Source organism: Triticum urartu, chromosome 4A (genome assembly GCF_056163025.1).
Source record: "Triticum urartu cultivar PI428250 chromosome 4A, HENAU_Tu73, whole genome shotgun sequence".
In the NCBI taxonomy this organism is placed as follows: domain Eukaryota; kingdom Viridiplantae; phylum Streptophyta; class Magnoliopsida; order Poales; family Poaceae; genus Triticum; species Triticum urartu.
The window spans coordinates 569,286,096-569,299,969 of record NC_141876.1 but is presented as its reverse complement, the minus strand read 5'-3'; the positions used below and the strand labels follow the sequence as shown (position 1 = coordinate 569,299,969).

The 13,874-nt window shown below is 43.1% G+C and overlaps 1 protein-coding gene across 1 annotated transcript; it reads right to left on the bottom strand.

The window, feature by feature from the left end:
* Positions 1-207: 207 nt before the first annotated feature.
* On the bottom strand, positions 208-2,426 carry LOC147976699 (uncharacterized). The gene is made up of 4 exons (XM_087520949.1): positions 1,649-2,426; positions 1,250-1,453; positions 1,040-1,175; positions 208-957 (listed from the first exon to the last, which is right to left on the bottom strand). Exons 1-4 carry the CDS (start codon positions 2,368-2,370, stop codon positions 208-210), a joined length of 1,812 nt encoding a protein of 603 aa, XP_087377075.1. The 5' UTR covers positions 2,371-2,426.
* Between the last annotated feature and the right edge of the window lie 11,448 nt (positions 2,427-13,874).

Sequence of the window (13,874 nt, the reverse complement as noted above, 5' to 3'; positions counted from 1 at the left end):
GCAGCTTAAAACAAAATTAGCACATGAAATAGCTTAGGAAGCAAGTTTGAGCCATATTCCACAAATAATACAATCAGTACAAAATAGTCCATAAAGCACTCAAGTTTGGGCTACAATCAACACAAAATAGTCCATAAAACAATCAAGTTTTGGTTACAATCAGCACACAAATTTATACTAACAGAAAAGGACTACAATTTCATCAGACTAGAAATCGTTTTCATCATAAGACGGTGCTGCAAACTCCTCTTCTTCATCCGACTCCTCTTCGTCTCCATCTTGTTGACCTCCAGCACGTAGCTTCTCCAGAACTTCTAATTCTTTTGGATCGCTGATCTCATCTGACACAAGTGCAGTTAGACTTTCTAGGTCAACTCCCAAGTCAATGACAAATTCACCTTCAAGCCCATTCTCTTGATAAAATAAGACATCATGTGATGATCCTTCAGAATGGTTGTCAGTTTCACTTGGAGGAATGTAGCCCAATGGAGAAACCCGGTATACAACTGACCATTCTTGTAGATCTGGTCTAGACTTGCACGGGTATTCCAAATAATATACTTGAGTAACTTGAGAGGCCATCACAAATGGATCAAAATTAGAGAGCCTGGATGTGTGATTTATCTCTACCAATCCCAAGTTTTCAGTCCGCTTAACTCCAGCGGGAGTTGGATCAAACCAGCGACACTTAAACAGGACAAGCTCAAGTCCAAGGCTACATTCCCAAGTTATTTTGATTATGTCTTCAATTACACCATAATAATCAAGTGGGTTGTCATATTCATCAAGCGCAAGCACACACACTCCAGTATTGACTGTAGCTAATTTTGACTTCTCATACTTTTCTGAACGAAACTGATATCCGTTCACATCATATATTCCATAGGTTTTAACTCGTGTACGAAAGCCATATGACATTTCACGTAAGGCATTGTGAATGCTAGATGACTTCGTGCACTGCAAGATATAGTTACTCATATTAGTTTGAGTTGAGTTCAGAATTGCATTACATATAGTTTCAAGTGGTCAAGAGCCTTACTTTAGTTTTAAACCAGTCAAAAAAGTTAGGACCATGATTTCTAGAACGGCCTGCTTTCCAGCCTTTTAATCTTAACTCACGAAGTTGCTTCTCTGTAGGCACAACTCGGCTCCTCCATTGTTCCTTATCGAACTCTCTAAATAATAAAGTTTGTTCAGTTTGTGTCATAGATGTTACTAAATGGATAAAAAAGTTAAAGAAAAAACATACTCGAACAAATCCTCCATCTCCGGGATGTTTGTCAATATGTACAAGAATGCAGCCTTATACTCTTCTATTGAGAGCTTATAAGTTCCTTGAGGACTCATGCATCGACCAGGGAATTGAAATATGCCAAGGTTGCATTTGGCTACAAATGTAGAGGCGCCGTCATCATAGCGAGGCACCTTGTTCCTAACTGACCGGGCATTGTGTTTGAAATACAAGGAGAGAAAATTGGTTGCCTCCTCAACTAGATAAGCCTCAACAATGGAACCCTCAACTCGAGCCTTATTGCGTACTTTTGATTTAAGTTTCCTATACATCTGTTAGTGCAGATAAAGTAATTATGAGAAAAAATCAGGACTCAACGTTTTATCAATCGAGCTTCATAAGGAAAATGGATGTTACCTTTCATAGATGTACATCCATCGAGCTAATACAGGACCTCCTAGCCGAGCTTGGTATGGAAGATGTATGATTAAATGTTGCATGGGATTGAAGAAACCAGGAGGGAATATCTTCTCCAATTTGCATACAAGAACAACAACATTCTCCTCAAGTGAACGTATGGTATCCTTGCTAAGTTCTTTTGCACATAGCTGCCTATAGAAATAACTTAGCTCTGCTAGACACTTCCATATGTCCTCTGGAAGGAAGCCACGAAATGCAACAAGAAGTAGGCGTTCCATGAAGATATGGTAATCATGACTTTTGAGGCCAAAAATCTTTCTGTGTAGTAGGCTAACTCCCCGTCTAAAGCTTGATGCATACCCATCAGGGAACTTCAGCTCTTGGAACCATTTCAGAATGGTTATCACATCCTTCTTATCGATGACAAAAGGTGCTCTTGGCTTCTCCCGCTTCCCATTGTCTTTCAATTTAAAGTGCATCGAAGGACGGTTGCAAATTTCAGCTAGATCTTTTCTTGCCTTCACATTATCTTTAGTTTTATCAGGAATGTCAAAGCATGTGTTAAATATAGCTTCAGCTACATTTTTTTCATTGTGCATCACATCGATGTTGTGTCGGAGCTTCAACTTTTTGAAGTATGGAAGTTGCCAAAAGCAGCTTATGTGAGTCCAATTGTGCAATTTATTGTAATTGAAGGTGTCATTCACATGTGTGTACATGTGAGATTCCACTTCCTCTCCTGTTAAATGCCTTGGAGGCCCTTCTAACACTATTGTATCCTTTCTAAACGAATTGGCCTAGAATCTGAATTCATGATCTGGAGGTAGAAAACGCCTATGACAATCAAACCAGCAAGGCTTCCGCCCGTGTTGAAGAGTAAATGCTTTGGAATCACTCATGCATTCGGGGAATGCTAGCTTGCCATGGGTGCTCCACCCAGCGAACATACCAAAGGCAGGAAAGTCGTGGACTGGCCATAGAAATGCCGCTTTCATTGGAAAGTTTACCTTGTGATAAGCATCCCATGTTTCAACCCCTGTCCACAATTGCATCAGTTCATCAGCTAAAGGTTGCATTAGGACACTCAAATTTTTTCCAAGATGTTCAGGACCAGGGATAACAAGGCTAAGGAATATATACTCTGGTTTCAAGAGAATACCCGGTGGAAGGTTTAATGGAGCTACAAAAATAGGCCAGCAAGTATATGGAGCAGCATTCAACTTGTATGGTGTAAAACCATCACCGGCTATGACAAGACGGACATTTCTACGATCTTCTGCAAATTCTGGGAAGTCCTTGTCAAACCCTTGCCAAGCTTCACCATCGATAGGGTGGACCATCTTACCAGAATTGGAACGACTATGTGACTGCATATGTTTTGTTGTTTCCTCGTGAGCATACAACCTCTGTAATCTATCTTTAAGAGGGAGATATCTCAACACTTTATGTGGGACTTTATTCTGGCCTTCCTCATAGCGAGATGTACCGCAGATGTCACACTTGTCTTTATGCTCATTATCTTTATAGTACAACATGCAATTATTTTTACACACATCAATCTTGACATAAGGCATACCAAGGCCTTCTAAGAGTTTCTTAGATTAGTAGAAGTCCTTGGACAAGTTAGCACCCGGAGGCATAAGTTCATGGATGATTTGTAACACATCTTCATATTCTGCAATTGACATATTGTACTGAGATTTCAGTGCTAGCAAACAAGCTACTGCAGAAAGACGCGAGTGTGTTGTGTTCTCATGGACAATTTCATCAGCACTACTAACCATCCTATAGAAAGCCTTGGCAGAGGAGGTTGGTTCTTCATCGATCGGTGGAGGGTAGTTGCCACCTAGGTCAACTAACATATTGTCCACTCGGTCAATTTCATCATGCCTCGCATAGTTTGTGGCAGAGGAAGAGCCCTCTTGGCTAGGAACATACTTCTCACCATGTTCTATCCATGTTTCATAGTTTTCCCTGAACCCGTATTTATACAAGTGTTTCTCTACCTCATCCCTACTGCGCTTATTATAATTACGACACTTGGCACATGGACACTTGATTTTACCACCTTCGGCTACGCCTGGAAAAGAGAATGCATGCTCTAGAAATCGGTTGGTTTGTTCAAGCCATAGGTTAGAGGGAATTTGACCATACTGCCAACCATTATACATCCATGCACGATCTACCATTTAACAAATTCTGTGTTGAAAATGGAATAGATCAGCTATTTGCTTATTTAACCTCAACATATCATACTTAATATGAGTTTTTTAGCAACAACAATACATGTATAGCAATTGGAAGCAAACAGATGTACACATAAGATAAAAAATGTAATGCTGAAAGTTTAATGCTTACCAAAGACATGCTAAAATAGTGAAAAATATGGAGTCACCAAGCTGGCTAAGAAACTCCCAAAATCCACTAGCAAATCCAGGATCTAATCCTATTACACACAGCATAACAATTTAAAATAATTAGCATAAGGATAGTAGGAAATGAAAAAGAAAGAGCTTAAAAAACAATCACAGCAGCAAAATAATAAAAACCTTTGGTAAGCATTATCAAACCAGAAAACAAGACATGCATAGAATATATTTGAGAAATCAACCAATATTAAACGACAACAAGCATGTAGTACTGACCACTACCTTGACAATGTTGGGGAACGTAATAATTTCAAAAAAATTCCTACGCGCACGCAAGATCATGGTGATGCATAGCAACGAGAGGGGAGAGTATGATCTACGTACCCTTGTAGATCGACAACGGAAGCGTTTGGTTGATGTAGTCGTACGTCTCCACGGCCCGACAGATCAAGCACCGAAACTACGGCACCTCCGAGTTCTAGCACACGTTCAGCTCGATGACGATCCCCGGACTCCGATCCAGCAAAGTGTCGGGGAAGAGTTCCGTCAGCACGACGGCGTTGTGACGATCTTGATGTACTACCGTCGCAGGGCTTCGCCTAAGCACCGCTACAATATTATCGAGGACTATGGTGGAAGGGGGCACCGCACACGGTTAAGAATATGATCACGTGGATCAACTTGTGTCTCTAGGGGGTGCCCCTGCCTCCGTATATAAAGGTTCAAGGGAGGGGGGCCGGCCGGACAGGAGAGGCGCGCCAGGAGGAGTCCTACTCCCTCTGGGAGTAGGACTCCCCCCCTTTCCTAGTTGGAATAGGATTCGTGGAGGGGGGAAAGAGGAGAGAGAGGAGGAAGGGGGGCCGGCCCCCTCTCCTTGTCCAATTCGGACCAAGGGGGGAGGGGCGCGCGGCCCATCTCTGGCCACCTCTCCTCTCTTCCACTAAGGCCCACTAAGGCCCATATACCTCCCGGGGGGTTCCGGTAACCTCCCGGTACTCCGGTAAAATCCCGATTTCACCCGGAACACTTCCGATATCCAAACATAGGCTTCCAATATATCAATCTTTATGTCTCGACCATTTCGAGACTCCTCATCATGTCCGTGATCACATCCGGGACTCCGAACAACCTTCGGTACATCAAAATGCATAAACTCATAATATAACTGTCATCGTAACCTTAAGCGTGCGGACCCTACGGGTTCGAGAATAATGTAGACATGACTGAGACACATCTCCAGTCAATAACCAATAGCGGGACCTGGATGCCCATATTGGCTCCTACATATTCAACAAAGATCTTTATCTGTCAGACCGCATAACAACATACGTTGTTCCCTTTGTCATCGGTATGTTACTTGCCCGAGATTCGATCGTCGGTATCCAATACCTAGTTCAATCTCGTTACCGGCAAGTCTCTTTACTCGTTCTGTAATACATCATCTCGCAACTAACTCATTAGTTGTAATGCTTGCAAGGCTTATGTGATGTGCATTACCGAGAGGGCCCAGAGATACCTCTCCGACAATCGGAGTGACAAATCCTAATCTCAAAATACGTCAACCCAACATGTACCTTTGGAGACACCTGTAGTGCTCCTTTATAATCACCCAGTTACGTTGTGACGTTTGGTAGCACACAAAGTGTTCCTCCGGCAAACGGGAGTTGCATAATCTCATAGTCATAGTAACATGTATAAGTTATGAAGAAAGCAATAGCAACATACTAAACGATCGGGTGCTAAGCTAAAGGAATGGGTCATGTCAATCAGATCATTCATCTAATGATGTGATCCTGTTAATCAAATGACAACTCTTTGTCCATGGTTAGGAAACATAACCATCTTTGATTAACAAGCTAGTCTAGTAGAGGCATACTAGTGACACTTTGTTTGTCTATGTATTCAAACATGTATTATGTTTCCGGTTAATACAATTCTAGCATGAATAATAAACTTTTATCATGATATATAAGGAAATAAATAATAACTTTATTATTGCCTCTAGGGCATATTTCCTTCAGTCTCCCACTTGCACTAGAGTCAATAATCTAGATTACACAGTAATGATTCTAACACCCATGGAGCCTTGGTGCTGATCATGTTTTGCTCGTGGAAGAGGCTTAGTCAACGGGTCTGGTACATTCAGATCCGTATGTATCTTGCAAATCTCTATGTCTCCCACCTGGACTAGATCCCGGATGGAATTGAAGCGTCTCTTGATGTGCTTGGTTCTTTTGTGAAATCTGGATTCCTTTGCCAAGGCAATTGCACCAGTATTGTCACAAAAGATTTTCATTGGACCCGATGCACTAGGTATGACACCTAGATCGGATATGAACTCCTTCATCCAGACTCCTTCATTTGCGGCTTCCGAAGCAACTATGTATTCCGCTTCACACGTAGATCCCGCCACGACGCTCTGTTTAGAACTGCACCAACTGACAGCTCCACTGTTTAATGTAAACACGTATCCGGTTTGCGATTTAGAATCGTCCGGATCAGTGTCAAAGCTTCCATCAACGTAACCATTTACGATGATCTCTTTGTCACCTCCATATACGAGAAACATATCCTTAGTCCTTTTCAGGTACTTCAGGATGTTCTTGACCGCTGTCCAGTGATCCACTCCTGGATTACTTTGGTACCTCCCTGCTAGACTTATAGCAAGGCACACATCAGGTCTGGTACACAGCATTGCATACATGATAGAGTCTATGGCTGACGCATAGGGAACATCTTTCATTTTCTCTCTATCTTCTGCAGTGGTCGGGCATTGAGTCTGACTCAACTTCACACCTTGTAACACAGGCAAGAACCCTTTCTTTGCTTGATCCATTTTGAACTTCTTCAAAATCTTGTCAAGGTATGTGCTTTGTGAAAGTCCAATTAAGCGTCTTGATCTATCTCTATAGATCTTTATGCCTAATATGTAAGCAGCTTCACCGAGGTCTTTCATTGAAAAACTCTTATTCAAATATCCCTTTATGCTATCCAGAAATTCTATATCATTTCCAATCAGTAATATGTCATCCACATATAATATCAGAAATGCTACAGAGCTCCCACTCACTTTCTTGTAAATACAGGCTTCTCCAAAAGTCTGTACAAAACCAAATGCTTTGATCACACTATCAAAGCGTTTATTCCAACTCCGAGAGGCTTGCACCAGTCCATAAATGGATCGCTGGAGCTTGCACACTTTGTTAGCTCCCTTTGGATCGACAAAACCTTCCGGTTGCATCATATACAACTCTTCTTCTAGAAATCCATTCAGGAATGCAGTTTTGACATCCATCTGCCAAATTTCATAATCATAAAATGCGGCAATTGCTAACATGATTCGGACAGACTTAAGCATCGCTACAGGTGAGAAGGTCTCATCGTAGTCAACCCCTTGAACTTGTCGAAAACCTTTTACAACAAGTCGAGCTTTGTAGACAGTAATATTACCGTCAGCGCCAGTCTTCTTCTTGAAGATCCATTTATTCTCAATTGCTTGCCGATCATCAGGCAAGTCAACCAAAGTCCATACTTTGTTCTCATACATGGATCCCATCTCAGATTTCATGGCTTCAAGCCATTTTACGAAATCTGGGCTCACCATCGCTTCTTCATAGTTCGTAGGTTCATCATTATCTAGTAGCATGATTTCCAGAACAGGATTACCGTACCACTCTGGTGCGGATCTCACTCTGGTTGATCTACGAGGTTCAGTAGTATCTTGTTCTGAAGTTTCATGATTATTATCATTAGCTTCCTCACTAATTGGTGTAGGTATCACAAAAACAGTTTTCTGTGATGCACTACTTTCCAATAAGGGAGCAGGTACAGTTACCTCATCAAGTTCTACTTTCCTCCCACTCACTTCTTTCGAGAGAAACTCCATCTCTAGAAAGGATCCATTCTTAGCAACGAATGTCTTGTCTTCAGATCTGTGATAGAAGGTGTACCCAACAGTCTCCTTCGGGTATCCTATGAAGACACATTTCTTCGATTTGGGTTTGAGCTTATCAGGTTGAAGCTTTTTCACATAAGCATCGCAGCCCCAAACTTTAAGAAACGACAACTTTGGTTTCTTGCCAAACCACAGTTCATAAGGTGTCGTCTCAACGGATTTTGATGGTGCCCTATTTAACGTGAATGCGGCCGTCTCTAAAGCATAACCCCAAAATGATAGCGGTAAGTTTGTAAGAGACATCATAGATCGCACCATATCAAGTAAAGTACGATTACGACGTTCGGACACAACATTACGCTGAGGTGTTCCGGGTGGCATGAGTTGCGAAACTATTCTGCATTGTTTCAGATGTAGACCAAACTCGTAACTCAAATATTCTCCTTCACGATCAGATCGCAGAAACTTTATTTTCTTGTTACGATGATTTTCAACTTCACTCTGAAATTCTTTGAACTTTTCAAATGTTTCAGACTTATACTTCATTAAGTAGATATACCCATATCTGCTTAAATCATCTGTGAAGGTGAGAAAATAACGATATCCGCCACGAGCCTCAACATTCATCGGACCACATACATCTGTATGTATGATTTCTAACAAATCTGTTGCTCTCTCCATTGTACCGGAGAACGGTGTTTTAGTCATCTTGCCCATAAGGCACGGTTCGCAAGTACCAAGTGATTCATAATCAAGAGGTTCCAAAAGTCCATCGGTATGGAGTTTCTTCATGCGCTTTACACCGATATGACCTAAACGGCAGTGCCACAAATAAGTTGCACTATCATTATCAACTCTGCATCTTTTGGCTTCAACATTATGAATATGTGTGTTACTACTATCGAGATTCATCAAAAATAGACCACTCTTCAAAGGTGCATGACCATAAAAGATATTACTCATATAAACAGAACAGCCATTATTCTCTGATTTAAATGAATAACCGTCTCGCATTAAACAAGATCCAGATATAATGTTCATGCTCAACGCTGGCACCAAATAACAATTATTTAGGTCTAATATTAATCCCGAAGGTAGATGTAGAGGTAGCGTGCCGACTGCGATCACATCGACTTTGGAACCGTTTCCCACGCGCATCGTCACCTCGTCCTTTGCCAGTGCCCGCTTATTCCGTGGTCCCTGTTTCGAGTTGCAAATATTAGCAACAGAACCAGTATCAAATACCCAGGTGCTACTGCGAGCTCTAGTAAGGTACACATCAATAACATGTATATCACATATACCTTTGTTCACCTTGCCATCCTTCTTATCCGCCAAATACTTGGGGCAGTTCCGCTTCCAGTGACCAGTCTGCTTGCAGTAGAAGCACTCAGTTTCAGGCTTAGGTCCAGATTTGGGTTTCTTCTCCTGATCAGCAACTTGCTTGCTTTTCTTCTTGAAGTTCCCCTTCTTCTTCCCTTTGCCCCTTTTCTTGAAACTAGTGGTCTTGTTGATCATCAACACTTGATGCTCCTTCTTGATTTCTACCTCCGCAGCTTTTAGCATTGCGAAGAGCTCGGGAATAGTCTTATTCATCCCTTGCATATTATAGTTCATCACAAAGCTCTTGTAGCTTGGTGGCAGTGATTGGAGAATTCTGTCAATGACACAATCATCTGAAAGATTAACTCCCATCTAAATCAAATGATTATTATACCCAGACATTTTGAGTATATGCTCACTGACAGAACTGTTCTCCTCCATCTTGCAGCTATAGAATTTATTGGAGACTTCATATCTCTCAATCCGGGCATTTGCTTGAAATATTAACTTCAACTCCTGGAACATCTCATATGCTCCATGATGTTCAAAACGTCGTTGAAGTCCCGATTCTAAGCCGTAAAGCATGGCACACTGAACTATCGAGTAGTCATCAGCTTTGCTCTGCCAGACGTTCACAACATTTGGTGTTGCTCCAGCAGCAGGCCTGGCACCTAGCGGTGCTTCCAGGACGTAATTCTTCTGTGCAGCAATGAGGATAATCCTCAAGTTACGGACCCAGTCCATGTAATTGCTACGATCATCTTTCAACTTTGCTTTCTCAAGGAACGCATTAAAATTCAACGAAACAACAGCACGGGCCATTTATCTACAATCATACATAAACAAGCAAGATACTATCAGGTACTAAGTTCATGATAAATTTAGGTTCAATTAATCATATTACTTAAACTCCCACTTAGATAGACATCCCTCTAATCATCTAAGTGATCACGTGATCCAAATCAACTAAACCATAACCGATCATCACGTGAAATGGAGTAGTTTTCAATGGTGAACATCGCTATGTTGATCATATCTACTATATGATTCACGCTCGATCTTTCGATCTCAGTGTTCCGAGGCCATATCTGCATATGCTAGGCTCATCAAGTTTAACCTGAGTATTCTGCGTGTGCAAAACTGGCTTGCACCCGTTGTAGATGGACGTAGAGCTTATCACACCCGATCATCACGTGGTGTCTGGGCACGACGAACTTTGGCAACGGTGCATACTCAGGGAGAACACTTTTATCTTGAAATTTAGTGAGAGATCATCTTATAATGCTACCGTCAATCAAAGCAAGATAAGATGCATAAAAGATAAACATCACATGCAATCAATATAAGTGATATGATATGGCCATCATCATCTTGTGCTTGTGATCTCCATCTCCGAAGCACCGTCGTAATCACCATCGTCACCGGCGCGACACCTTGATCTCCATCGTAGTATCGTTGTCGTCTCGCCAATCTTATGCTTCCACGACTATCGCTACTGCTTAGTGATAAAGTAAAGCATTACAGCGCGATTGCATTGCATACAATAAAGCGACAACCATATGGCTCCTGCCAGTTGCCGATAACTCGGTTACAAAACATGATCATCTCATACAATAAAATTTAGCATCATGTCTTGACCATATCACATCACAACATACCCTGCAAAAACAAGTTAGACGTCCTCTACTTTGTTGTTGCATGTTTTACGTGGCTGCTACGGGCTTTAAGCAAGAACCAATCTTACCTACGCATCAAAACCACAATGATAGTTTGTCAAGTTGGTGCTGTTTTAACCTTCGCAAGGACTGGGAGTAGCCACACTCGGTTCAACTAAATTTGGAGAAACTGTCACCCGCAAGCCACCTATGTGCAAAGCACGTCGGGAGAACCGGTCTCGCGTAAGCGTACGCGTAATGTCGGTCCGGGCCGCTTCGTCGAACAATACCGCCGAACCAAAGTATGACATGCTGGTAAGCAGTATGACTTATATCGCCCACAACTCACTTGTGTTCTACTCGTGCATATAACATCAACATATAAAACCTAGGCTCTGATGCCACTGTTGGGGAACGTAGTAATTTCAAAAAAATTCCTACGCGCACGCAAGATCATGGTGATGCATAGCAACGAGAGGGAGACTATGATCTACGTACCCTTGTAGATCGACAACGGAAGCGTTTGGTTGATGTAGTCGTACGTCTCCACGGCCCGACCGATCAAGCACCGAAACTACGGCACCTCCGAGTTCTAGCACACGTTCAGCTCGATGACGATCCCCGGACTCCGATCCAGCAAAGTATCGGGGAAGAGTTCCGTCAGCACGACGGCGTGGTGACGATCTTGATGTACTACCGTCGCAGGGCTTCGCCTAAGCACCGCTACAATATTATCGAGGACTATGGTGGAAGGGGGCACCGCACACGGCTAAGAATATGATCACGTGGATCAACTTGTGTCTCTAGGGGGTGCCCCTGCCTCCGTATATAAAGGTTCAAGGGAGGGGGGCCGGCCGGCCAGGAGAGGCGCGCCAGGAGGAATAGGATTCGTGGAGGGGGGGAAAGAGGAGAGAGAGGAGGAAGGGGGGCCGGCCCCCTCTCCTTGTCCAATTCGGACCAAGGGGGGAGGGGCGCGCGCCCATCTCTGGCCACCTCTCCTCTCTTCCACTAAGGCCCACTAAGGCCCATATACCTCCCGGGGGGTTCCGGTAACCTCCCGGTACTCCGGTAAAATCCCGATTTCACCCGAAACACTTCCGATATCCAAACATAGGCTTCCAATATATCAATATTTATGTATCGACCATTTCGAGACTCCTCGTCATGTCTGTGATCACATCCGGGACTCCGAACAACCTTCGGTACATCAAAATGCATAAACTCATAATATAACTGTCATCGTAACCTTAAGCGTGCGGACCCTACGGGTTCGAGAATAATGTAGACATGACCGAGACACGTCTCCGGTCAATAACCAATAGCGGAACCTGGATGCTCATATTGGCTCCTACATATTCTACGAAAATCTTTTATCGGTCAGACCGCATAACAACATACGTTGTTCCCTTTGTCATCGGTATGTTACTGGCCCAAGATTCGATCGTCGGTATCCCATACCTAGTTCAATCTTGTTACCGGCAAGTCTCTTTACTCGTTCTGTAATACATCATTCCGCAACTAACTCATTAGTTGCAATGCTTGCAAGGCTTAAGTGATGTGCATTACCGAGAGGGCCCAGAGATACCTCTCCGACAATCGGAGTGACAAATCCTAATCTCAAAATACGTCAACCCAACATGTACCTTTGGAGACACCTGTAGTGCTCCTTTATAATCACCCAGTTACGTTGTGACGTTTGGTAGCACACAAAGTGTTCCTCCGGCAAACGGGAGTTGCATAATCTCATAGTCATAGGAACATGTATAAGTTATGAAGAAAGCAATAGCAACATACTAAACGATCGGGTGCTAAGCTAAAGGAATGGGTCATGTCAATCAGATCATTCATCTAATGATGTGATCCTGTTAATCAAATGACAACTCTTTGTCCACGGTTAGGAAACATAACCATCTTTGATTAACAAGCTAGTCTAGTAGAGGCATACTAGTGACACTCTGTTTGTCTATGTATTCACACATGTATTATGTTTCCGGTTAATACAATTCCAGCATGAATAATAAACTTTTATCATGATATATAAGGAAATAAATAATAACTTTATTATTGCCTCTAGGGCATATTTCCTTCAGACAATCAGCAATTTAACTATGTTTTCTTTCTCGTCGACAAGTGAAATAACTTCAGAAGTCCTGTAACCTGGGAGATGTAAGCAAAAGATTTGACTTAGATTTTGGTATTTGGTAGTCTAATCAGCAAGACAAAAGTATTTGATAGTCTACTAAAAAAACAAGTGCCAAATCAGGGTAGGCGTACAAATTTGTATTTTTTTCAGCACAAATCTGATAGGGCCTAATACTATGCCGTGGATGGGTAACTACCACAATCCCCAGGTCTATCAAATCCATCTTATTCCTACATGGATTAGGCATGTACTACCAGCAACGGGGGTAACAACCACAACCCCCAACTCTTTCAAATCCATCTTATTCCTAGATGGATTAGGCATGTACTACCAGCACAATGAAAGATTCAGCCATATGGGCTCCTCCGCCACTTACCACAAACAAATCTCATATACCATATGAGCGTCACCTGTACAGGAAAGGGTGGTACCTGGATTGGAAAGGGCGCCGCTCAGGGAAGGATGCGGTGGTCGAGCGACGGCGGCCATGGGGTCGTTGACGACGACCCTCTTCCGGAAGTCGCGGGAAGCTTTGCCGGCGACACTTCGGAGGCAGCGGGTCGTTGGGCTACTGACCAGCGAATCAGGCGGAGGGGGCGGACGAGAGGATGGAAGAGGCGAGGGATTTGGGGGCGGAGGGGGCGAACGAGAGAATGGAATAGGCGAGGGATTTGGGGGCGCAGCCGACGGCGAGGGATTCGGGGCGCAGCCGGCCGCCGGCCGATGGAGAGAGAGCTAGGTTGGGGGCTGAGATTTGGGGGAGAATGTTCATGAGTGAGCTAGGTCTGGGAGCGATCTGGGATAGAGCCCATATGTTCTTTTTTTTTAGAAGAACGGC

Coding starts and splice junctions, on each gene's coding strand:
- LOC147976699 (XM_087520949.1), bottom strand. CDS start 2,370: ATGTACACACATGTGAATGACACCTTCAATTACAATAAATTGCACAAT. Junction 1,454..1,648: donor TGGATGTACATCTATGAAAG/GTAACATCCATT, acceptor CTTGTATTTCAA/ACACAATGCCCGGTCAGTTA. Junction 958..1,039: donor TTGACTGGTTTAAAACTAAA/GTAAGGCTCTTG, acceptor TATATCTTGCAG/TGCACGAAGTCATCTAGCAT.